Source organism: Aulonocara stuartgranti (assembly GCF_965226115.1).
Source record: "Aulonocara stuartgranti genome assembly, chromosome: 14".
Lineage (NCBI taxonomy): Eukaryota > Metazoa > Chordata > Actinopteri > Cichliformes > Cichlidae > Aulonocara > Aulonocara stuartgranti.
Window position 1 is genome coordinate 14,973,448 of NC_138950.1, and position 27,738 is coordinate 15,001,185.

General features: G+C 40.7%; 1 protein-coding gene across 1 annotated transcript; it reads right to left on the bottom strand.

Annotated features, from left to right (window-relative positions):
* Positions 1-24,169: 24,169 nt before the first annotated feature.
* On the bottom strand, positions 24,170-27,305 carry LOC309687001 (extracellular calcium-sensing receptor-like; the record flags this gene model as incomplete). The annotated part of the gene is made up of 6 exons (XM_082501671.1): positions 24,170-25,074; positions 25,285-25,408; positions 25,530-25,751; positions 25,855-26,679; positions 26,791-27,076; positions 27,217-27,305. The coding sequence occupies 6 exons, from the start codon at positions 27,303-27,305 to the stop codon at positions 24,170-24,172; spliced, it is 2,451 nt and encodes an 816-aa protein (XP_082357797.1).
* Between the last annotated feature and the right edge of the window lie 433 nt (positions 27,306-27,738).

Here is a 27,738-nt window from a genome sequence, read left to right on the forward strand (position 1 = left end):
GTTTTGACCAGTTTTAGAGGTAGCCGAAATTATCTCGTGACAAATTAGGTTTAAGTTCGCCAAAAGGAACCGTGTTTTGACCAGTTTTAGAGGTAGCCGAAATTATCTCGTGACAAATTAGGTTTAAGTTCGCCAAAAGGAACTGTGTTTTGACCAGTTTTAGAGGTAGCCGAAATTATCTCGTGACAAATTAGTTCGCAAATGTCTATGTGTGTGTATGTGTCTGGAAGTAAGTTGATTTTACAGCACAATAAGCTGCTGAACTACTTCCATTTTTGTTTTCTTTGCTGAGGCTCACGTGCTGGTGACAGGAGAATGGTTGAGTTTCATCTCATAAAACTGATACCGCTTCACCGTTAGGGTGAAGTCGAAGGCCGTATCAGTAAACCAGTCTGAAGTCAAGCGTGCCAGCGACGGCCCAGCAAAATCTTTGAAAATGGGTGATAAACAAGTAAAATTAACACCTGATGAGAAATGTCTAGAAAAACAGCAAGCCGGAGCACGATTAATCCAAAAGAAAGAGAGAGGAATGCATCGTGGAAGAGCAAGAGGTAGAAGAAACAAAGTAGACAGTAACTCAAAATAGGATAGCAGCTCAGGTGAAGAGAGCAGTTCAGACTAGGAAGAACATAATAATCCCTCACCCAGTGAAAATTAGAGATCACAGTAGTTTGAAGTAGTTTAAAAAAGGGTTGGAAACAGACCCGACTGAATAGATATAAATGCAAGAGGAATAAAGTAAAATAAACAAAAAGCTAAATTACAACTTAATTTTAATGCATTCAAACTAATAATAAAAAGGATAACAACCTATAAACTGGTATTAATAATGAAAGCAGATAATTCACACAAACAGAACTATGATAACTGTGATAACTGGAGTGTGCAGCGTTTCCATGAGCAGTTTTCCTGCATCTTGACTTGTGTGTAGAGTGTTCATAGCATCAGCATCATGTTTTTGTTTATTTGTTTTGTTGGGTTGAAAAATAGTTAAACTGGTGATCATATTTATGGATCACCATGGCACATATCATCAGCCATGTGATTTATTTACGCAGATGACAAAGTGAGTGTGAATGTGTCTGACATCACAGTGTTTGTGTGCGCTGTGTAAAAGTAATTGCCTTTGATTGTGAGAGCGGTGATTCTGCAGGTCACCAGCTATTGTAAAGAAAAAAAAAAGAGTGAAAAAGAGACAAAATTTACACTGTAGATGAAAAATAATTATAGGAAAAAGGTTTTGTGTTGATCAACCAAGAACAACTACAATCTCATTTTCTGCTTTTAAGAAAGGACTGTTCACAAAAACACACAGAGAGAGAGATGTGTGTTGATTAAGCAGTGATGATAATAATGAAAGTCTCTCAGTCTGTCGTTTACAGGTGGGGAACGGACCTGGATCAATTCTCCACGGGCAGCAGTCGGAAGAAAATTATAGGTAGAAATCATTAGAAAAAATTAGAAACGCCCAGCCAGAATTTTTTGGCTGAATTGTTTTGCACCTTCCCGTCCTCATCCTGAACAAGCAAGCTCCAAGGAAACTGATCTCTCCCTGAAGACACCGAGTGCAGTTTCAGAAGCACGAGCATGAACATCAACAGTGGACAGGAGTCCAAGAGACAATACCAGAGTTCTGAGCAGAGAGGTCCAGCAGCATTGTGGGCAAACGGCATCAGAAAGAGAAGAACCACCATCTAGATTGGATGGATGGAGATGCGTTTCCAGCAAGCTGCAACCTCACTGTGTGTGAAGGACTTTTGAGAAGACTGTCTGAGTTTGACATTTGCTATGTTTGGAGTGAGATGGCAATGAAAGAGACAGTGGGACAAAGAGAGACACGGGACAAAGCTGAAAAAAAACTGACTGCCATTGGACTGAAAAGTGGGAGAGAAGGAAAGGAGCAGAAGAGGGCTGAGGCTGCTGTTTTAGTGTGGGCAATCAAATTAGGTTAAGGAATCCGGGGAGACAAGCGACTGCCTGGAAGTGGAGGATTGACACAGTGTCCAGACCACCACAAAAGGGGGAGGAAGACAAGCACTGAGGTATGCAAGAGTACTGTTACAAAAATGGAAAGGTGACACCACACAAGCAGAATATGCATTAACCATACTAACACTTCCAAACACGAAATAACTCATGAAGATTAGACAACATCTTAAGCGTGTGAGTCTGTTTATCATCTTGTCCAAGTCACTTAGTGTGATGCAAAGACCAGTGGACTCATAGCACCATAGTTAAGAAATGATCAAATAATAGTAGAGAAGTGTGTAAGAAAGGCAGCTCTAAGAACATGCTCTGCTGGATATGCAGCTCCACAGACATGCATTAAACCTGCCTAATAACACAAACACATGTAATGAAAATTAGCTTGTTATCTTTCATCAGTGTTAAAATAGTGTCAATTTAGCAGACACTTGTTATCAAATACTGAATTTATCCAATGCAAAAAAATTGACCCTCTAGGTTGCAGGACAACAGTTTAACTTTTGTGGGAAAAAAGATTCTGGTTTGACCAACCAGTGATCACACAATAAATTTAGTTGTTGATATAGTAAAATGGGAGAAGCTTCCTGCTTGATTGATGCAGCACAAGTAATTTACTGTATGAGGGAAATTGTCTTTTGTGATACTATTTTGAACATGCATTTCTGTTGTCCTGTCAACTTAGTGGGTTAATAGCTGATATGCAAATTAGTTGATCAGTTTTAGATTAATGAAAGGTGATTGAATTCTAGCACGAGTGAATGGGATGTGTTGGAGTTGTTGTGTGTTGAGCGGAGACTCTAAAACACTGAGTTTCCTGTTTTGATGTGTGAGTGAATCCTGTATTTAGATACACAACTCTGAATACGTCAGAACAAACTTCTTTTGTGAAGTGCATGACAGCATGTCACATGTTTTATGATGAAGGGAAAAAAGGAAAATTGAATAAAATAGATCTGTGGCCTAAATGAATGAAGAGCACAGACCTGGTGATTAAACTCATAAGTTAAAGAAGACATTAGGCTTATGTTGTGTGTTGTGCAGCTGATGGTTGGTTTGGAGTGAATCTAGCTGATGATTCTTCTCCTGTTGTGAAGTTGATGAGGAGTTTGTGTCGTGACTTAACAAGGCCTTTTTATTTTGATACTTTCACAGTGCATTGAAAGTTTGGTTTGATAATCTCTGTTATTTTTCATTTTTTATTTTTTTTCAACAGGCACTGATTTCTGTTTGTCAATTTCTAAGCAGATCTGTACGTCGGGAATTAAAAGCGCTATACGACTCGTCGTCGAGAAAACTGTTGAAAGGTGAGCTTCTCCAAAATTAAAATGGGCTCAGGAGAAAGCCACTTATTTGGGACAAAAAGGATTCAGCGAGGAAATCCGATCTAAAAGTTCTTCTTTTTCTTTTGAAATGACGTCATTTTGCTGGAAGTGGAAACTAAATGCGACAACAGGTTCCACTATCAGCAAAGAAAGAATGAATGAATGAATGGAAATAAAAAACAAACTGACTGACTGGTAAAAGCTGACAGGACTTGACCACGACTCAAGGTTAACCTCCACCTAGACAGGACAAAGGGTGGATGAATTTATGTGTTTCCTGTTACAGGAGCAGAAAGATGACAGCAACATTCGAGGTTGCATGACGATTTAACCTGTTAAGTGCCACTTTCTGTGTCTGTGCATCTACCAGGGGTATTATTCACTATCCTGTGTTGCTCACAGAGGAAACTGTGAGAAAGTGTATACATCTGAGTAGCGCTAACATTTGCATTTTCTTTTCTACAGCATTACAGTTCTTCATGTGAATTGATCACATGATTTATACCAGGACAGCTGGTTGATGTTTTTTCTACTACAGGATTTCTGGGTTTATGTGTGAAGAAACTGTGTTTATAGGTTATGAGTGGTGATGCTGTTACACTGTGTTTTTGGGAAAATGTGAAGGTTACTTTGATGATGTGAATAACATGTGAGAAATTTCCTGTGTTGAAAACTAGTGTCACTTCTTTCCACAGTTATGGATGGTTGACTTTATGGTCTTTTTATGGCACCTCTGGAACCTGTTGACCTGCGTCTGACCACGGTCAATGTGTGTTGCTAATGTTTGTTTTTCTATGACTGGATGTAGAGGATTCGGCAGAAGCGGACAAGTGACATGAGAAAAACAAATAAGAGATACGGTGTTTATGGAATAGTTTAAAATGGAGCTCATTTGCTGGCCACCTTTGAGCTCCTAGTAATATATGAGTGGAGTGACTTTGCTTAAGGGAAGTCACTGATTACATTAATGTTAACAGAGTACATGGGATGATCCATGTCTGGGGCAAATTGGGGTAATAGTTGTAATTTACTGATTTGAGAAAACCTGCACATGACACTTGTCCTGCTAGTGCTGAATGCTTATTACTCTTATGATATAATTGTTTGTAAGTGTGAAGTTTGATTTCACTTCCAGATTTTGCTTTCCAGGCCATGATGGTGTGTATGCAGGCTCCTGGCAGAGCCAGGTGTTATGCAAAACACACTAACATTTTTATTGCAGGATTATAGGTCCAGGGTGGTGCTGCTCCAGAGGAGGAGATGCCCTGATGTTACCTGGGATATGATCTAGCTAATCTTTTTCTTTAAGACAGGAATCTGATTTTGATGAGTTGACTCATGGGAGTGTCCATGTGTCAAGAGAAGGGATCCAGGATTAATATGAAACAATGAATTAACATTAAATTTTGTTTTATATAATTTTTGCAGCGATTTGTGTGATTAACAGTTCATTCAACGGGTATTAAACCTATGCAAGTGATGCATCCATGTTCAGATGAGGCTTTGATGGCCTATAAGTGAAGTTCACTGAACTAAGGAATGTGGTTTGATGATTGTTGACATGCTCTCCAAATAGAAGTTTTTCCTCCTAGCAAGGAAATACAGGTGCAGCAGTAATCTCCTGAGAAATCTTCAGAGGCCCAGTGAGAAGCGAGAACCATTCCAGGCATAACTGACAGCCCAGGCAGTGGTTGAGGTCAAAGGTCGAGCTGGTTGGGGCCCATCATGAGATCAGATTTTGGAGCCACAGCAAGGACCATGAAACTGCGTTGGAATGAGAGCTGTGCCAAAAGGGCTTTCCAGAGGCCAACAGAGGAGATTGTGGACAGAAGATGGGCACCTGAAGGATGAGGGGAGCGTGCCAAGCTCCATCGACAGCGCAGAAGGAATCTAAGGATGATATCATGATTCTGTGAAAGCACAGGAACCAGAAGCTATGGTGGTGATGACAGCAGTTTCCTATGAACATCACCTAATGCTGTGTCACTATACTGTGCATACGCTGGCACATTGAAGACTGCTGGGATCATAACGCCAGTAAGATAACTGGACCCAGCACCCTTTCTACAAAGAGGTTTTTCTGCAGAGGATGGACAGTAGAAGAGTCATAAGTATTCCTACCGCAGGATGAAGGCCTGAAGTGAGGTGATGGGGGTTGATAGAGGCCAATTCAAGTGCTTCTGACCATTTCAACTGCCTGCAAAATACCGGAGAGACCCTCCTGGATTTATCAGAGCCACTGCAAAAAGGTCGAGGTCCCAGGAAACCCCAGCACCCTCAAGACAGCACAATAGAGAAATCTCACACTTGATTGTTTCAGTGGTGAAGGGGGAGTGCTGATTGAGCCCCCGTAGGGTAAGCTCGCACTTCAACCTCCAGCCTCTGATCAACTCTAGGGCAACCAAGTGCGAGGCGTGACGGACCTGTGTGCAACCATGGGAAGGTGGACCCTCTTGGTTACCTTGACTACGACGCTCACTTTTACAGGACCCCAGCTGGTGCCGGAAACAGCTGAACCAGGAGGAAGGCAGAGAAGATGGACACACGACAACTCTCACCTAAGGGATATGACGCAAGACCACATCCCTCCGTGGATGAATAATGCCTGGTACCGTTATATCCACGACAGAACAAAAACAGAATCGGCAAATACAGACTGTTATGTCTGTTCCCATCTACCCAGCACGGTAACATACCCCACACTATATGTGTTCCTGGACCAACTCTCAGGGAAGAATTACTCTATGATACTAGCAGAGAAAGGGGACTTTGTGTCCTCTTCAACAACACATGCTGCACTTACATACCAGACGATGTACATTCATCAAACATGACTGATGCCCTGAATGCTGTGAGACAGATCCAGCAGGCCCAAAAATCAGGACTATGTAAGTGATACAAGTGACTGGTTTTCTTGGCTTTACACTGGCTCCTGGTTACAGGTGCTAAAAAGACTACTCATCGGAGTTGGGATATTTTTACTTTTATTTTGTGTCTTTGTAACGTGTATATTGCCATGTATAAAACTCATGATTAACCGCGTAATATTTTCTACTGTTGCTGCATAAATAGCTGTGACAAATGATGATGATAACTTTGGCCTGTTGGAACATGAAGACTTTGTGTGATTAATGACGATGTGACAGAAAATGTACAACAAGATGTTACAAACTGGTATCTCACTTAAAGTTTTACTGACAACAGGAGGGAATGTTAATGGAAAATTGTATTTAGTAGTCAGTATAATCTTTTAGTGATATAAGTTTGCATATGGTAAAATACTGCATGTAGTTATTTGTATTAGGAAATATTCAACCATGTATACTTAGAGGCATATAATTAATTGTGTGTGATCTCTAACAGGCTGCAAAGGCTTGGTGTGTATTCCACACTAGAATGCACACCCACATCCTGGGAGCACGAGAGAGGTCATACCTTCTCTTATTGTTTTACGGCAGGATTAACGTAGCTATGTCTGTTTTAGTTTAAGTGCTTCTTTACATATAGATGAACTGCTGGACTTCCTCACCATGTTATTTAGGGTGAGGGGGAGACTACCCTTTCCTGACCAAGGATGTATCTTTTGTGCTTTTATGACCCTTTGATCAGCAGGACACACACACACACACACACACACACACACACACCACTGAAGTATAAATAAAGACCAGGGCAAAGCTCAGCGCGAGTCTCTGAGACTGCCCTTGCTAGCAAGAACTCTGTGTGTTTCTCTTCTCTGAGTCTTTACTGAAGAAGTGTTTTAGAATATTTTCCCTAACATTTCCAAAATAAAAGCTATACTATCCGCTTCTTCTGGGCTATATTCTCAGCAGCATAAGGAGAATCATGTGCTAACAGCTGTCTAAATGACTCGGCTAAAGTTAGTAGCATGCTTGTTGTTTTTGTCTTTGCACTAGGATGATGTCGGCGTAAATGTGCAGTCATATTCGTTGTGTTCCCACTAGTGCTTTCAGGTTAATCTCGTTGAAATGACCTTAACGCCACAACACGGCAAATCTCCGTTAACGAGCTACCGCAGATCTCCCCGTGCATGGGGCTAGACGGCCAACACGTTAACGAGCTAACTGCGCTAACACACTAGTTCCCACCCATGTAATTGAGCATTGCATGGCACATCCGACATACTGTTTTACTTTAGTCCATGACGCGCTTACCTTCAGGGTCATACGTCACATGAAAACCAAAATAATTCCAAACACCAGATCTGAATGAGGGTGGGGGAGGTTCAATTTGCCATGTTGCAAGGAGAGCTTAACTTCTGTCTCGCTAGCTTGCCCTGCGCTCTTCCTTCTGACCATGCTGTCTGTGTTGAGCGCTCAGTGGATCTGCGCTCGACAGTGCAGCCTAGGTGGAGTAGTCGAACGCAGATTCACTGAGCGCTTAACACAGACAGCATCGTCAGAAGGAAAGTTGATAAAATAAATTAAAAATTTTGTATTGTTCATACATATGCGCACCGAACCGAAAGCACTGTATCGAACGGTTCAATATCGATACGAATATCGTTGCACCCCTAATAAATATATATATATATATATATATATATGTATATATATATATATATATATATGTGTGTGTGTGGCTGGACAAAGCTGGACTGAAAGACAGCACAGAGGCACTAATCATGGCAGCACAAGAACAAGCTCTGAGCACAAGATCCATAGAGGCTGGGGTCTATCACACCAGACAAGACCCCAGGTGCAGGCTGTGTAAAGATGCCCCAGAGACAATCCAGGACATAACAGCAGGGTGCAAGATGCTAGCAGGCAAGGCATACATGGAACGCCATAACCAAGTGGCCGGCATAGTGTACAGGAACATCTGTGCCGAGTATAACCTGGAAGTCCCGAGGTCAAAATGGGAGATGCCCCCAAGGGTGGTGGAGAATGACCGAGCTAAGATCCTGTGGGACTTCCAGATACAGACGGACAAAATGGTGGTGGCTAACCAACCGGACATAGTGGTGGTAGACAAACAGAAGAAGACGGCCGTAGTGATCGATGTAGCGGTTCCGAATGACAGCAATATCAGGAAGAAGGAACACGAGAAGCTGGAGAAATACCAAGGGCTCAGAGAAGAGCTCGAGAGGATGTGGAGGGTGAAGGTAACGGTGGTCCCCGTGGTAATCGGAGCACTAGGTGCGGTGACCCCCAAGCTGGGCGAGTGGCTCCAGCAGATCCCGGGAACAACATCGGAGATCTCTGTCCAGAAGAGCGCAGTCCTGGGAACAGCTAAGATACTGCGCAGGACCCTCAAGCTCCCAGGCCTCTGGTAGAGGACCCGAGCTTGAAGGATAAACCGCCCGCAGGGGCGTGCTGGGTGTTTTTTTTTTTTTTTGTGTATATATATATATATATATATATATATATATATATATATATATATATGTATGTATATATATATAAAAAAAAACACCCAGCACGCCCCTGCGGGCGGTTTATCCTTCAAGCTCGGATCCTCTATATATATATATATATATATATATATATATATATATATATATATATATATGTATAGGGAACTGTGAAATTACATAAAAGATGAACAAATACAAAAGAGTCGAATGGGTTGTGGATGGGATCTTTAAATGGGGCAGATTATGTTACAGCTGAGGAGCTGAAAGAGTTAAATCCCATTGTTAGATTATAATATTATTTTATGCCATGTTATACCCCTAATTAAAGATTGTGAATTATTATGTAGTTTTAGTTTGCATTATTCTCCTGAATTAGAAGAAGCTGATAACTATTGCATTAGTTAAACTGATTTGCATTACATTAAACTGCTGACTTGTTGTGAATGAATGATATTGTTTTATGATGCATTATACTGCTGAGTTATAAGAAATCTAATTTGTCTGAGTAGAAGAGAACAGAGTGTGCTGGAGTTTTCTGCCCCATTTCAGCAGGAGCAGATAAACAGGGAGCCAAGGTCGTAGCTTAGGCGCTGTGTGAGAGAAAGCATGTGAATGTTTAGGCTTTGTATGATAAGGTGGAGGCACCAGAGGCTATAAAAGTTTGAGCAATGCTCCACCATTTTGAGATTTTGAGGCTGTCTGCATCAGTGTCCATCTCCCACGTGTGTGATCATTAAATCATCGTTTGACTCAACCCGACCGGACCAGTGTTGTTATTGTGGTTTTTCTCTTGTCTCCATCCCCAATATTTTGAACCTTAACATTTTGGGGGCTCGTCCTGTGGTATTGGGGTGGAATTTAAAAGTTTGGACGGTCCGAGGTTGTCGAACGGACAGGCACGAGCCAGTGGTCTGATTTGAGTGGACAAAAGCCGGCTTATCTAAAGGTAAGGCACTACCTGTTGAATTATTTCCAAAATGTGCCAAATTGGATATGACTAAATTATAGTCTACTCACTGAAATTACTGGTAGAGTGTCTGTTTTGATTTTGATGAGAATCACCGTGTGTTATGCAGTTAAAGTTGCTTAAGAGTATTTAATGAAGTTGAAGAAATATGAAACTGTTCCCAGAAGTAACAGAGAATGTTGGGTTTGAGTCCCTGGATATTGAGCTGAAGGCTCAGGTAGTTTGGTAGGGAAATTAGGACAGAAACTGTTCCCAGAAGTAACAGAGACTGGTTAATAGTTTTACAAATTAGGTCAGAAACTGTTCCCAGAAGTAACAGAGACTGTTTAATTGGTCGTAAAAAAGTTATCTTTCTTCGGTGAGACCCGTTATGGTAAAATTTCTCAAAATCGGTTAGGTGAAAATTATTATAGGACGGCAGCCCAGAAGTCTGCTAAGAAGCACATAGCCCGGGGGTTACGCCCCCTCCTGGCCGTGGACGCGCGGTCTTGACCTGTCGGCGAACAGGGTTAGTTCAGTTTGGCTTATCTGTGGGGTACAGGGCATCCTGAAATAAGCTAGGAGTTACCGAGTCTCCTCATCGTTTAAAACGGTGTCATGTGCTTGTTTGGACAAAGTTAAATTGAGTTAGGGATTTAGAAGTTAGGTCAGAAACTGTTCCCAGAAGTAACAGATACTGTTTGATTGACTACAGAAAAGTGAGACTTTCTTCGGTGAGACCCGTTATTTTAAATTTGTCGAAATTTGTTAGGTGCTGAATCTGTCAGGCCTGTCAGTGATTGTAAATACAAGACGTCTTTTGTAATATAAAATAATAGAGTTTTGCCTGAGCTTGGTGTGAGACTCTGTGTGACGTGCAGCTGCAGCGCTGCGAGCTATTTTTAGACGGTGTGTGAACATGCAAATGAGCGGTGACACGCACAGAGGACTTTTGTTGCTGTTTAGCGTGTTTTTGAGTTTTATAATTTTGATTTGCAAACAATGATACATGCCTGTAATTAAAACGCTGATTTTGCTGATTATGATACTACAAATAAGGTTTTGAATGACTAGGGTGTGAATGAGGTTGGGTTTTAAAGCTGAAACTCAGAGAGGAGTGTGTTGGGAGACTGGCATGTAGTCTGCAGTGCAAAGGTGGGCATCTTGCCTGCTAGTTTATTTAACAGTGATGAAAATGATATTAAATAAATCTCTCAGTGTGTTGATACAGGTGGCTATGGGGCTGGACCAACTGCCCCCACAAGCACGGCGGCCGAAGCAAAATTATAGTAATGGAAACCAAACTCAGCAAGAATCAGCAGCTGTGGAAAAGACAGCAGCTAGCAGAGAATTAAAGGAGAAATTAAGAGAAGTTTTAACACATAAAATTGCGGCCAACAGACTTGTGGAGGTTGGGAAGGCGCCTGGAGCATCACAACAAAAAGGTGAAATAAAAACACACACAAGCAGAGAAATGTGAGAGAGAGGCACGTGCTAGAGAAATGCCTCGTTTGAGAAAAAACGTTAAATTAGCCCATGTACAAACGCACATACACGCAATGAAGAAACAGCTTACACCCATGAACATGTGAAGATTTTCCAGCAACTTTAAAGCAGTGAAGCTTAACATACACCCGCCGTTACACAATAAAGTTTATCCACTACTAACAAATAAACCCTCTGGGTTGCAGGACAACAACTTAACTTCAAAAAAAACCCATCACAACCAGTGATAACACGACAAATTTAGTGGTTAATAAAAGTCAAATTGTGACATGTTTTCTTCTGATTGATTAATACAAGTGATTACTGAATGAAAGAAAATTCCATTTTTGTGCTTTAAACATGATCTTAAGAATTTTAACATGTACCTGTGTTGTCCTGTCAGCTTGGTGGGTTATGAGAGGATTATATGGTGAGAAAAAACAAAAAAAGGGGGAGAGAAGGCTGACACAGGGCCTGGTCCCGTTGTTTTTCCCCTCTCTGAGTAACACAGCCAATACAACATGATTTTCCTGTTCGTTTGTTTTTGTTTTTGTTTTGTTTTGTTTTTTCTCTTTATGCTTGATTACAGGCTGCTTTGTCGGCCCGGAAAAGCCGAGGCTGACCCTGGACTCCTGCTCTCCCCTCTACCATCGTTGCTCTCTCCTTTACCATCTTCGATGTGACTCTGACCAAATGCTAAAGCAGCTGGACCCACAACAACTTGAAACTGTCAACAGTGCTGCAGGAAAACGATCTCAGGCAGCAGAGACGGAGAGAGTTAAATCCAAGGCCCGTTTCACTACACGGGGAGATTTCTGTCAGCGTCTTTTCTTTCTGAGAAGACTGAGAAAGGCCCGGCTCCCACCACCGATTCTGACCACCTTATATAAAGGAATTATTGAGAGCATCCTGAGCAGCTATATCACTGTCTGGTTCGGGAACAGCACCATGCCGGACAGACAAGCTCTACAGAGGGTTGTGCAATCAGCTGAGCGCACCATCCGCTCCGAGCACCCTGACCTGCACTCAGTCTACAGCAGGCGGTGCTGGACCAAGACCAGGAAGATCGTGAAAGACCTCAGCCATCCCAACAACAGACTGTTCTCTCTGTTGCTGTGTACGTGACAAATAAACATCTGGATTTGGAAAACGAGGCACTCGCAAAGCCACCAGCATTGTGCCTGATCGGACACACCCCTCTCACACACTCTTCACACTCTTGCCATATGGAAAAAGACAGCTTCAGCTGACAGAGCTGTGACGAGACGCCCATTAAGCCCAGATGAAAAGTGAGGCCGAGCAAAACCATGCTGACCTTAACCACTCTGCATTAAAACTGTGCAGGACAGTGACGGACCAACAATGACCATCGGGCAGCAAAAAGGGCGTGCCAGAGACAGGAGGAGTAACTGAGGTCAGGAGGCACCTCAGAATGGACAAAACACCAGGAGAAAATAAGCTGAAGGCACAGGTGTCGGGGCTCGGCCAGGAGCTGACCTCTGAGAAGAGCCGAACAGCAGAGCCGCAAAAGGCCGTGGAGCAAAGCAAGGAAAACATCAATGGACTTTAATCTGATTTCTACGGAAAAGACTCTGAGGTTTCTGCCCTCAATAAGACCTCAAGGCATCAGAGCAGAAACTGAGCATGGCCCAGGAGGAGCTAGCTGAAAATCGAACCCATCAGGCTTGGAGTCCAAGACACCGGACTTGAAATCAGGCCGGAGCATCCTGGAGCTAGATGAGCAGTGTGATTTGTCCGGTCTGCTATGGAGCAAACGTTAGGGGGATGGCTTCCTGTCGCCTCTGCCGTCCTCCAATCGTTCAGCGTCCTGGGCTGCCCAGCTCCGGACTGAACGCTCGGGCCGAGACACCCAAACAACCATGGACTCCATTCCCCTGGAATGGGACCACGACTACGACCTGAGCCGTGGGCTTGAAAGTGCAAGCAGGGATCCCAGAGAGCCTTGAGGCCTGTGTTAAACTAACAGAACAAAGATTGAGGTCTTCCACTGGGGAGGTGGAAGCTGCAGACTCTCCTATACACCTTCTGGATGTCAGCCGTTCCACCTGCAAACAAACGGACAGCAGTCGCACTTCTGCAAGCAACAAACGGACATCCAGACAATTGAGCTGCGTATCAAAACCCTGAAGGAAGACCGAAGCAAAAGGGTCAAGTTAAGGAGGAGCGAAATAAGGAGAAGATGCTGGACACTGGAGAAAAGGACTGCCTCAATTGGGGCCAGAACCAGTATGGACAGAACTCTGAGCAGCAGCACCAAGGGATGCAAACAGACTGAAAAGGAGGAGGGCAGGACCCAGGGCACGCTTCAGGCCGTGGTTTACCCAGAACACTACAACAGGAAAGTGATGAACACAAACACCCACACAAACACACACATCTACATGCACCGACTCAGAGTGAAAAGAAACATACATATGAACATATGCACTCGTTGATTGAGGGAGAAATGACACACACACACACACAAATTAAAATGTTGATTCAATGAACTGAGAAGTGATCCACACACACACACGCTGATGCAATGAAGAATGCTTTACTAACAAATGCTGCACACAAACATCCAAATACGGAGTTGGTTACAACAGCAAGAACTGATTGATTATTTATTGCTTAAATGTATTTCATGCCACGCAGAGGGCATTTGTGTAGATTTAGAGGACATGGTCTGAAGCACTTTGATAATGAAAACAATGTCTGTGCGTGATGTCTGTTTATGGCTCAAAGCCTCCACTGAATTGTTTACTGTGCTTCACACAGTCTAACAAGGAGCAGTGGTACAGAGCGAAAATGATGAATGAATGGTGTGAGTTTTATTTCGAAGAGATTATGAAAAGGTTGTGTTGATTCAACTTAGTTGTTTACGTTTTTGCCAAAGTAAAGAGTTGGTGTGTAACTAGTGTCCACTATTGAGTCAAGTAAATCCAACATGTTTTGTTGGTGCAAAAAGGAGTTTTGGTTGATCTTTGGGTTTTGTTTGATACTAGGTTGATTCTATCAGTGAGTTTTGGATTGTTTTCTTTCTCTGAGAGAGAAAAGGATGGTTTTATGCTTGGGCATGTTTGTAATGGGCCCCAGTATCTGTTATTATATGAGTGTTTAATTGGTTACGTCTGTGTTTGCCTTCGTTACAGTACACTGAGATAAGAACATCTGAGAGGTGTGATCCACCGGTGGTGATATTTTTGGTATTTTGTGAGCTCCTGATTTAACAAATCGGCTCCTTAATCCAGGCCTGAGAGAGTGAATTTTAAAGTGTTATAAAATATTCTTACTGAAAACAGTCGCGAAGTATTTTTCTCCATGATTATAATGAGCTTGGGAGAAAATTCACTTATATGGGACACTGATCCTGAAGCCTAAAAGGATTGCAGCGAGTCAATCCAGTCCAAAGAAGGAAAAACAAACAAGGAGCTGTTTCCTTTAAAATGATGACGTCATCTTGCTGGTGATGGAGCCTCGAATAGGTTGCGCGTGAGACTCCATTATCAGCAATATCTGGTATGAATGTGTGTGAATGTATGCATGTGACTGGACTGTGACGGACTGACGACTAAAAGTTTTAACTGACTTGGTACTGAGACAAAAACGGTGCTGACTTTAGGATTATTAAATGTCCACAGACAATTCACCCAGCCTGTAAAAGAAGGGTGGATGTTTTGTTTTGCTTTGTTTTGTCTGCAAGAACAGAAGAATGACAGAGACTAAAGAGCTGTAGCTTCACAGCAGTGTGAACTGCAGACTGAACCCTTTGGTTGCTAATTTTGAGCTACTGATGTTTGCATTAAGGAAATTGTGTTTTAGTAGCTGTGTTTTAATTAAGGTATCACATTATATTGTTGGGAATATTAAATGCTAAAGTGAAGAAAAGGTTTGATCCCACTCATGACTGAGCATGTTATTATTAACCATAGTGGGTCAATGTAGAGAGTGAATTAATTTTAGAGAAATAAAGAAAAAACAAACAAAAAACCCTCCACCGAGGTCTATGAATAAGAGGGGAATGATAGACAGCCACACTCAAAATGGAGATATGTAATGATAAACACTGGTCCCCGTCTTTTGGGCGCTTTCTTGAAGTAGTCAACATTTTAAAAGTAAGATAAAATAACAGGGGCATGTGCTGAGGGGTGGTGCTGCACAAGAACAAGAGTAAAATAAAGAAAATATTGTTTTTAGTTTTGAGAAGTGCAAATTAAAATGTACCATTACACTCAGAGGATCAATATGAAGCTTGATATTTGTTAATTTTGAATGAAGTACATGACTGGTGACTGTTCTGTCCTGAGCTTTTGTTTTTACAGCACCCGCTTGATCACACCAACAGTTTCTCGCCACCGAAGAGGGGTACTTGCAAAAAAAAATAAAGAACGGGGAGGAATATCATCAAAACTGGAAAAAGGTAATCCCCAAAGGGGGTGATAACGCCATAACTTTCACTATGGTCAAATTCTCAAAATTTGACCCTCAAAAATTCTTCAAACATTTAGACACAAAGTGGAGATTTAGATAAATATAATGTCGTAAACCACATAAGCATGAAGTATTTGATTCAATAAGATGGTGAAAAAACAAGCAGCAAAAGGTTGATCATGTTAATGGTGTTTATTCAAGGGTGCAGAGGAGATTATTATTATTAAAGACAACAAATGAAATAACGAAAAGTAGAAGTGGAAAGAATTTGCGTTAACGGTAATAAAATCAAAACAAAAAGGTATACTAACTAAAACTGTACTGAATGTTCACAAAACTAACTAAAATTAACTGGATTTATAGCAAAATGTGTTTGGTTGCATTGATGTGTGCGTGCCCTGCTGTAGTGAAATTAAGGTAGTACGTTAGTCGAGTCGTCTGTGTTGCTGCTCCGTCCACGCGCAGAATCAGGTCAGGAAAAGTCGGGAGACAGCGCCAGAATAGAATTGAGGATGATTTTAATATGACTGTTTTGTAGACATAACAAGAGTCTTGTAGTGGAGAGGGACGTAATGTCCTCCTGAGACCCAGAGAATAAGAAAAAACAGGGAGAAAATATTTTCGTTTTTTCTTTTTTCTTTTTTTTTCTTTTTTCTTTTAAATGAATCAAGTGTTATTAAAATAACAATCTCATAAGATGAAGATCAGGGACCAACCCAGAAGTCACTGACACTTCACTAGCTGTAAACTATTGGTTTAGGAATAAGTGATGGCACTGAACTTTCTATTTCACAAAAGTCAATTTATTTAGGATATCTGAGGAAGTACTGATTTTATTTGGAGACACAAAGGAACATTTGGCACTTCCCTCATCTCACATCTGTTTCATTGTTGTACCCAATCATTCTACAACTGAAATGCCTTGGACTGCTAACCATTTCAGGCAAGTGGAGTGAACCATATTTTGCTAGACTCTCATCAGATTGGGGCTTCCTTTTATTGATCTTTGGAGAGAAGTCTTCATTACTGGTATTATTCAGGTCTTGTTCACATGTTTGTCCCAGGTTTCTCAGCTAAGAGGAGCTTAAACCCCAGATACTGTGAGTTCTTTTCACACATTGAGATCACTGATAACTCTCAGCAACGACGTGATCTCGTAGAAACAATTAGGTGTTATGGATTCAACTATAATTGCGACTCTTATTTTTTACTTTACTGGAAAAGATTTCTGCATTTTACCCATATTTTAGTTTTAACTCAAAATCAAAATTCCAGATTCTACTACATGTTGGTTTTGCACCAGATAGGATGACAGATTTCAGGTGGCCCTGTGTCTTTCTCTATTACATCTGCCACTGCATCTCGATAATCTTTGTGTGGCTTCTAGTGGGTCCTGACCCTCTCATATTTTGAAAAATCTATGTTTGAATCTCCCTTAATAATTGTGTTAAGAATTCTCTCCGCCTTGGTCAAAAGTTGGGTATTAGGAAAAAGTGAAATAAATATAAATATAAAGTCCCAATGTGTAGAGCACACATTAATAAATTAGTCATGTTCCCTGTGAAAGTAAATGAGCCTAATTCTTAAAGACCCCTGAAATTATTTACTAGATGTTTATTTTTTGAATAAAATAAGAATCTGAGTTTAACAAAACATTTTAAATGTAAATATCAAGCTTACCTTTCTCTCTTCCATAAAATGTGCTTGTGGGCACGCCAGCCATTTTGAAAAGGTGGGAAAAACAATTGGCAAGGCCACACCCCCACACATGTGACATAATTTTAAAGGTACTGCTGTCCTCTCTAAGAAACATCAGGACTTAGAGGAGTGGCAAGTAGAGTATGAGAGCTACAAGCAAAAAACTAAATGTGTACTACAGTGCGCAAAAAAAAAAATGAATTACTGGGCCATCAGGGGGTCTTGAGGGACATTTATAAAAAAAAAAAAAATCCCACAAACCTTAAAAGTGCACTTGAAAAGCTCACACAAGAAGGTTAACCTAGCTTACCTAGAAGACCTCATCAGGGGGAGCACACTCCCCCTCTTTGAAGAGCTCACCCACTTAACTCGCATTCCAAGAAAATAGCTAACCCCAGATAAGGCAGCGTGATGTATCCCGAGATAACAGGACTGGGACATCTAAATAAAGGTGTGAAACAATGGCATGGAAAAGGTTATCAATTGACTTCAACCAAAATTAGGAACACTCGGTGCGGCAAGAATTAATAGCTATTAGTCTCAACACCCAAGGATAAGCAGAAGAGCATGATTGATATGATGGAACTGAGAGTTTGTTACACTTAACTTTTGCAAAACACAAATAAAACTAAATTGAAACTAAGGATTTTCAGAAAATAAAAACTAGACTAAACTAGCAAAGAATTGGTAAAAACTAATTACAACTGGCAAAAAATTGAAAATCTGGAGTCGAAACTAAATAAAAAATAAAACCTAATGAAAATGGCGAAACGTTTAAAACCCTGGTGCAGAGATTGGCAAATCTGACCAGGAACGTTATAAAATGGATTGTCAGAACAGTCAGCGTTAAAGCCACATTTGACAGTCCATACTAGGATGGCATTGGACATCTTGGGGGTGGAAAGGGGTTGGTGTGACCAAGGTGTGGTTTGGCTTGTCGTATGTATATTTGAGATCATATGGCTCTGGATGGACCAGTTACCAGGGCATGGAAGGAGGACAGACTCATTAAAGGAGGAGAAGGCATTTCCTGGGATTGGAGATCCTCTGGGTGAGTGGTTGATTAAAAGCATGCATAAAATAGAAGTTATCTGTTGTTATTGATTGGTAATAGATTGATAATTGGCCACATTTACAGCTGTATTGACTTGTTGTGGACGTAGTCGACTTCAGGTTTAAACACTCTCATTAACAGGTTGAAAATAGTGACATTAAAGGAAGAGTATGCAGCGCCACCCTGTCAGACGCCAGTGATGGTGGAGCTAACTGATGAATCAGGTGAGCTGGATTCATGGCTGATTCAAAACTAAGATCCCCCTGCTGTGGTCAGTAAGGGGAGAAAAGGGGGAAATAAAATCAAGAATAAAAGAGGCATTTATAAACGTTTAGGTGTCAAGTGAAACGGGACAAAAGGGGGTGTTTTACTGTTATTTTAATGTCAGCATTATTATTGTATGAGAATCATGCGACAAGCATTGCATCGATGATCATTTATTGAAGCTTTTGACCTTATACTAACATCTGTGTTCCTGTGATTGTTATAACCTCTGATGAATCTTCTATTTACAGGTGTTAGGATAATGATATAATTTTTCATTGCAGGTGTAACCATGATCATTTTCATACATATTGCAACTTGTTGCTCATTGCAGAGTTGTGCTCAAGTTAATAAGGGTTAAAAGCTACAGTCAGCGCGAATGTCTGACTGATCTATTGAGGGGAAAGGCTTCGAGCATAGAAGGCCACACGCGCTTACATAACATTGATATCATGTTATTCTTTGTGATCTTTTCTTCAATTATGTCTTTAAGGTTAGTTTAAATAGTGGCAGTTAATTAAACGATATTTATTAAAATATTAAATACCTGAGTCAGAACGTTACACGCGGATCACCTTAAGAGTCTGGGAAACTTTGTAGCTGCCTAACTTTTTTTTTTGAATGTTCTAGCTCCGTTGATTTGACACATTGGAATGTGTCAAAAAAGGGGGGGAAGGTTGAGCTTTAACATCAAACAAGGATTATTTGAACAATTTATAACTTCATTTGTGTCTTTAATAATTTAGGAATGGTAAAGCTTAAGCTAATAGCGGTCCGAGAAGACGGACCTTTTAGAGAATCAGTGAAAAAGCATAAACTATCACTTTCATGTTTAATCATTACTCATTGAAATGAACTGAATAGCGCTTAGAAGATTTGTTAATTTCTTTGTCTTTTGTTAAAAAGAGGGGTTTCAATAATTTTCAGACACACCTTGCAAATGTGCTTATAACGAGTTGGCACTCGGCCTTTTGAAGGTCAGAAGCTTCGTTCGGCGTGACTGTCCGGACTGATAAAGTGTAGGAAACGCCTTGAGTGCAGAGGGCTAAATGCAAACACGTTTACACACACATAAGATATGATTCGAATAAGTCCCTGGGACATTCTGAATGTTTTAGACCAATTTTGAATCACTAGAAGGTCAGTAGATAACAACATTAGATTATTAGGGTTAGGAAGAGAGGTGTTTTGGTTTTCTGTCTCTTACAGAGAAAGGAACAGACACCAGACGAGGCCACAGAGATACGAGGGTCCTTCGCAGCAGAGACAGATACAGTGACTGCCGAGACACCAACTGGGTCCAAGGGTCATGGCGTTTGGGCTCCAGCTAGTCACTTCAAAAGGATGAATCCCATAAATACAGCAATAACCATGAAGGGGTTGACGGAAATCCGGAAACACCAGACCAACGAGGTTCGAGAGGCTCTTGGGCAAAAGGGGGACGCCTTCCTGTTCTTTTCTGGAGGATACACGGGAGACACAGGATCCGAGGATACACAGATCGTTGTTTGAAATAGGGGCAGAATAATCCCCTGATCTGTGTCACGACTGAAGGGTTGTCTAACCCCTGAGGTTGAAGTAAGAAGAACAGAGGATCACGCAACTGGACGACACTGGTAGCTGCAGCAATAAAATAAAGGTTAAGAGCTCTTCGGACAGAGGTTCTAGTCTACGTCTGAATGGTATAAGGGAACACCAAATAAAGCTGTGGGAGAACAGGGGAGTGTCATCTGGACCTGCTATCCTTGTAGTAATAGTTTGTCTTGCACCTGACTTGCGCAAACACAGAGGTCATCTTACATATGGTTTGCCCGTCAGGGGGACAAAGGACCTCAGGAGTGAGAAGAGATGAACCCGGCCACACTGGGCTACAGGGTGTTTGTGAGGTCATTATTCTAATGACCTCATCAGGGGGAATTGTTAGATTATAATATTATTTTATGCCATGTTATACCCCTAATTAAAGATTGTGAATTATTATGTAGTTTTAGTTTGCATTATTCTCCTGAATTAGAAGAAGCTGATAACTATTGCATTAGTTAAACTGATTTGCATTACATTAAACTGCTGACTTGTTGTGAATGAATGATATTGTTTTATGATGCATTATACTGCTGAGTTATAAGAAATCTAATTTGTCTGAGTAGAAGAGAACAGATTGTGCTGGAGTTTTCTGCCCCATTTCAGCAGGAGCAGATAAACAGGGAGCCAAGGTCGTAGCTTAGGCGCTGTGTGAGAGAAAGCATGTGAATGTTTAGGCTTTGTATGATAAGGTGGAGGCACCAGAGGCTATAAAAGTTTGAGCAATGCTCCACCATTTTGAGATTTTGAGGCTGTCTGCATCAGTGTCCATCTCCCACGTGTGTGATCATTAAATCATCGTTTGACTCAACCCGACCGGACCAGTGTTGTTATTGTGGTTTTTCTCTTGTCTCCATCCCCAATATTTTGAACCTTAACACCATCAAATGTTTAAAACCACTTGAAAAATGGCAAAAACTCGTGCAATTTCTTGAAAACAACACTTAAACTGAAACATGTTGTTTTACAGCTTATTAAAAGCTTAGGACCATACCTCCAAAAAAAACCACACCCACCCCCCCAAAACAGAAAGTTCCAAACAAGAACTCAGTAATGAGTAACTCCACTGTTATTGTTTTCACTTAATAAAATGTGTTGCAGCATGCTTGATGCAAGCATTTTCATGAGGTGAGTGGGAACATTTCTCCAAGTGGTGAAGACGGCCGCACGGCGGGCATCTACTGTCTGGAACGGTTGTCCATTTTAGAGAACTTCCCTTGCCATCCATCCCCAAAGGGTCTCAAATGGATTTAGATTAGGGAACACGCAGGATGGTCCTAAAGAGTGATGGTATTCTCCTGGATGAAGTCCCTTGTCCTGCGGGCATTGTGTACTGTAGCGTTGTCCTGTTGAAAAACCCTGTCGTTCCTACACAGACAAGGGCCCTCAGTCATGAGGGATGCTCTCTGCACCATCTGGACATAGACAGTGGCTTTTTGATGCCCCTGCACCTCCTGAAGCTCCATTGTTCCACTGAAGGAAAAATCACCCCAGACCATTATTGTACCGCGACCACTGTGCCGTGTCAAAAACATGTCAGGTGGGATCTGCTTGGCATGCCAGTAATATTGGGAACCATCACGACCATGAAGGTTACATTTTTTCTCATCAGAGAATAAAACTTTCTTCCACCCTTTAAGGTCCTATGTTTGATGCTGTCTTGTAAAGCTCAAATGGTCAGTTCTGTGGTGTTTAAGGAGACTAGGCCTTTGAAGACATTTCTTGTTTTTGAAGCCCTTCAGTCTCAGATACCAGCTGATGTTTATGGGGCTCCAATCGGCACCAGTAACAGCCTTAAATTCGGTTGAGGATCATCCAGTGTCTTGGTTGACAGCCAATTGGAGCCTCCGGCTCAGTGCTAGTGAAATATTTTTGGGTCTTCCACTTGATATTTTTGTTCCATAAACCTAAGGATCATTTAAGAAATTCCAAATTACTGTCTTACTGCATCCCACCTCGGCAGCAATTTTTGCCATTTTTCAAGTGGTCTTAAACTTTTGATCAGGACTGTATGATATCTAAGAATTCAATTGCACAATTTTCCCCATTAGACGTGGCACCCAAATCTGACGGTCAGTGCAGGCCTTGTAGGAATTTTTGCCATCTAAATAATGTCACGGAAAGCAACTGTTATCCCATTCCGCACATTGAGAGTTTTTTTGGCTCGTCTCGCGGGGACTTTTTTCATCAATTTTTTCTAAAATTGATTTAGTGCAGGGGTATCACCAGGTTCCTGTGCGTGCTGAGGATGTCCCCAAAACCACCATAATAACTCAGTTCAGCCTTTTCAGGTTTTTGCACATGCCCTTCAGCCTGAGGGGTGCAGCCCAAACCTTCCAGCGTTTGACTAACTGGGTATTGCGCGGGCTCTCCTTCGTTTTTGTATATCTAGATAATATCCTGGTGGCCAACAGCTTGGAGGAACAGCACACCTGCGTCAGGTTTCTTGGCGCTTGGCAGCACATGGCCTGATCAATAACTTGTCTAAATGTCAGTATGGTTTGCCAGTTAAGCCGAGATTAAAGTTGCAGTAAAGTATTGGGATCCCTCGTGTCATCCTTACATACATCCTTACCTCCACAACATGAACATTTCAGATGATTTTATTTAAAATTATTATGGCATTTATTTAAAGAAATTATTAACACAAAATTTATTTGTTCTTTTCAACATTCCTGAAATTATTTACAATTTACCATATAGGTCACTTTAGTATTAAATCTAGATGGTACAAAGCACTATATCATTTCCAGAAATGGCCCACTACATTACATATAAATGCAAATATAATGCCAAACAGCAGTTGTCTCAAGGCCTGTTTTGCCTTTCAAATGGAGCTAAGAGAACGTGGTAGAAGGGAAAGTTTACTCCAGTTTTTTTTTTCATTTATTGGGAAAGGCAGAGGAAGGTGTTTATGTACACACAAAATATTGTTCTTATTTTTCTGGTTAAAAAAGAAGATACAAAGTGAACTCCCATCCTTTGTGCTCACTTCCTAATTACCTAGAGACACCCAAAAGACAACCGGCCCCTCTCAACAGTTGAGACAAATCATCTGGGAAGTAGGTAAGCAAAGGAGACTAAACATTGAGTAACAAATCCTCATTTCCTCCTAAGATGGCAGCAACTCTTTCATGAGGAATAACTCTTAACAATTCCCTGTACCACAAAGTAACAGTGGGAGGGTTATCCTTAACCCAGTTAATAAGAATACATTTCCAGTCCAGCAACAATAGTTTATCATCTAGTTTATGCTGCAAATAAGTTAATGCTGATTCTTTTGAAGGTAAACCAAGCATAAAAAATCCAGGGTCCCTTTAGGTCCGATTCGTAAAAATATTGCTGAGTTCTTGAGATATGGAACTTCAAAATCTTTTGATTAGTTTAAATTCCCAGAAGTAATGGGAAAAGGTACCAGTCTGTATTTGACATTTGATACAAAAAGGGGATACATGCGGTGTAATCTCATGCAAAACATTAGGAGCTATATATAGGCGGTGTAAAATTTTGTATTGGGTTTAAGCAAGCGGTTGCAAGTAAAAGTAGATCTAGCTATGGTAATGGCTCCTTTCCAATACTCCTAAGTATATTCATTATTAAGATCTCTCTCCCATTTATGAATAGCACTCATTGTACAGCGTGGAACACATGGTTATTTCAAAGGATTTACTGCATCTTGCCTGTAATGGTGTTAGAGACTGATAAGCAGGCCAGAGTCTGTTTTTTTATCTTAAATTTTGTTGCATTTGTGTACAGGTCTATAACTACTCACTCACATCCATTTCTTTCAGCAGCATAAAACATATCTTGCAGTGTACTGTAATGTTAATTATAAATCCTTTATCAGACAAAAATTACATTTAAATATGCATATACCCAGACTCTGTTATTTAATGTGTCACAGAATTGTAAGTGACTCGTAATGTCTACTAATGTAATATAAATGTAATAATAATAACAATAATGTAAACACAAAAATGGCAACATAATATAAATTGTTACTGTTTTTTTTTTTTTTACTTTTAGCTTGTAGTTTTGCCCATGACATGTTTCTTGGTATTTTTTTCTGGCTTAAGTAATATTATGTAACACTTGGGTGCAAAAATACAAATTAATAAGCCAAAAGCTGAAGACAAAATTGCAAATATTTCTACAGCTACAGTGAACTTTCCAGGAGAGCTGATGTATGCTGGGATGAATGTAATCCACACAGCACAGAATATCAGCAGGCTGAATGTGATCAATTTGGCTTCATTGAAATTATCAGGAAGTTTTCTTGCCATGAATGCAAGGATCAAACAAATGATTGCAAGGATCCCAATATTTCCCATCACTGCATAAAAAGCAAACTCAGATCCTGTTTTACATTCCAGAACAATCATCCTATTGCTGTATGTGAACAACGTATGTGGGTAAGGTGGGCTTAAAGTCAGCCATAACACACATATTACCACTTGAATCAAAGTGCAGGAGCAAATGATGACTCTTTGTTGTGCATGACCAAACTTTCCAGCAATTTTGTTGCCAGGAAATGTGGCTTTGAAGGCTGTGACAACAACAATGGTTTTTCCCAAGACACAGGAAATGCAAAGGGCAAATGTCACACCAAAAGCGGTGTGGTGCAGCATGCATGTCCAGACTGTTGGTTGACCAAGAAAAGTGAGAGGACAGAGAAAACACAGAAAAAGAGAAAACAATAAGAAAGAGCTCAGCTCAAAGTTGCTGGCTTTTATCACAGGAGTTTCTCTGTAGTTGATAAAAACCACCATTGTGGCAAGGGAGAGAGAGGCCCCTAACAGGGATACAAGTGTTAGAGCTATACCCATGGGCTCATGATATTTCAGAAACTCAATAGTTCTAGGAATGCAATCATCTTTTCTCTCATTGGACCAGTATTCCTTTGGACAAGGTGTGCAGTCTGCTGCACCTGTTGAGGATAAACAGAAAGGGTCAGTGGTGTATCTAGATGTACATTTGGGATAATAATAAATTACAAAATCTACTTAAAAAAAGCATATGATGCAAGTAAGACATTAATATTTTAAATATTAGCTATATTTAGACACTAAACATGTCATGTTATAATGTACACGTTCAACGTTTACAGGATATACACTCTTGATATGTTTCTGTCTACCTGTTGAGTTGGCTACAGTTCCATCAGCACAGGGTACACAGTCAAAACAACATATAGGTTTTCCCTGAATTTGAGCTTTTCTGGTTCCAACTGGGCAAACATTCGAACACACCGATGTGGGCATCTGTGACAAAAGAAATATTTAAGTATTTTAGAGGCAAATGATTATGTGTTAACAAGAGAATACTAAAGGATAAGATACTAAAAGTGTACTGCATGTAAAAATAGAGAGACATCATGATTACTGTTTTCCCTGTCCTCCACACTATCTTTTCCTCCTCGATGCTGAGCTTGTAATCACCATTTGCAGCAAATGTCAAATGACCAAGTGTCACATGTTGCACTTTTCCATTTATCAACTGCCAGTTAATGGCATCATAAGAAGCAGGAGGATTGCCATCCTCATCAAAAAACACCTCATCACCAAACTGATTTGTGAAATTCACCTTTTGTAACTTTTTACTGACCTAGAAAGGAAAGGATTATGTATTAGGTATGTATAAACGTTCAATTATTGGTTTTGTTCAGACTATTTGAACAATTTAAACTTTCAGTTAAACAATTTCTCACCTCCTTGGGCTGAATTTCTGACAGGTTTAAACATCGCTTTACTGTTTGTGCTCCAACTGGTTGGCAGAATACCAGCTGATGCAGAGCATGTGCAATAGCATAAACTGCTTTATAGACATTATAGGTCACTCTGAGCTCTGTGACATTGAAGAAATCATGCTCGGAATTCATTAATGTTTCATTGCCTGTACATCTTTTGGTTGTGTCCTCAGTAGCTGCATGTACCCCTGGCAAAACAGGTGTGCAGCCCACGATAATCTCCCAGAAATCCTTCACGAAAGGTGCATTGGGATCTGTATAAGGACTAATACTTGTAAGAAAGTGTTTAAGTTTAGGAATAGCCATCTTCTGCATTACAAATCCCAGAGTTCCACCAAAGGATCTATGTATTTCAGGTGTGGATGGTCGAGGTGCTGTTATCCAAGCCACACAAGAAATCCACTGAATTCCTGTAATGTTCTGGTTCACAATCTCTTGCATCAAAGGATAAAAGTCACCTTCAGAAGAATAAGCTAAAATTACTTTGACAGATGACTGTTTTATTATTTCCACCACTTCTAGAAATGTATCTCTTGTGTACGTGCGTAGAACTGATGCAACAAAAGCAACACAAACCCCAAACTTTTCAACCTCCTCCTTAAAGGCAAGAATTCCATTACGTCCATAATCATTGTCTGACTGTATGGCTCCAATCCACTGCCATCCAAAATGTTTGACCAGTGCAGCCAAAGCTTTTGCAAGGTAGTAGTCGCTGGGGATTGTTCTAAAAAATGTAGGATATTTAGTTCTGTCACTCAGACAAGCACACGTTGAGGAGTAGCTGATCTATAAAAGAGAAAAAAAACACTGAAACAGTGTGCATGCAACAATACATCATACAATGCCAAAACATCAAATATCACTTAGCATCATAAAACATACAACTTTATCTCTTACTATTGGCATATGAAATGGTCCAAGAATTCCAGCCACAGCTATTGACTGAGATGACCCAGAATCTGCTATGAGGGCAGATATAGCTGGAGGGCAATGAGAAGTCGCACTTGCCTCCTCTGCTCCACTAGCCAGCGTTAGAGCAGCACGTAAAGTATTTGTAGAAGATGCACAAGAGTTAAGGATCCTATAGCCAAGAGATATGTTTGGAAGCAGAGCAGGATCGTTGTTGATTTCTTCAATGGCAAATATCATTGCCTGTGTCCATCGATAAATTCGCAGGTCAAATCTAAGGACATTTTAGTGATTGATACAAGTCATAAAGTAACCCAGCCATTGCTTCCCATGTATGTAAAGTACAATGTCAAGAATGAAAACACAAATAAACATACATGCATGACATATGAAAAAGTTTGTGTTAAATCATACCCTTCACACTGCACTTTAGGCGGCTCCTTATCAAATGTAGAGGTGCTGAGTATCTGTTTGATCAAAATTGGGAAGATTCCTCCGATCATTATGTCACCTTCCTTAAACAAACTTGGCATATCAAACCTGCCAAAAAGTTCACAGCCAGATACTGTGTCTGTGCTGAGAACACACAGAAATAGGAGGATACCTCTTTGCATGTTGCACTGCATTGCCATATAGGCATGAGAGCACAGTTCTTATAACAACAGTATTACATGTAGTCAATGTGCTATAATTTCCCTAAGGCCTCAGTGATCTTAGATTGGCAAACTTGGAATCAGGAAATTAATGCTCTACACGTATTGTTAAATGTCAGTAAACTATCTTGTATCGAAAAGTGTCTAAAACTACTTTTGCAATGCACATTAATCATAAAGAAATTTGAAAGGGACTTTAGAAAACTCTTTAGCTAGGTAATGTACAAGTTATCCATAGTCTTTCAGTTTTTCACAGACAGGGTAAATACAATTATTGCCCCTA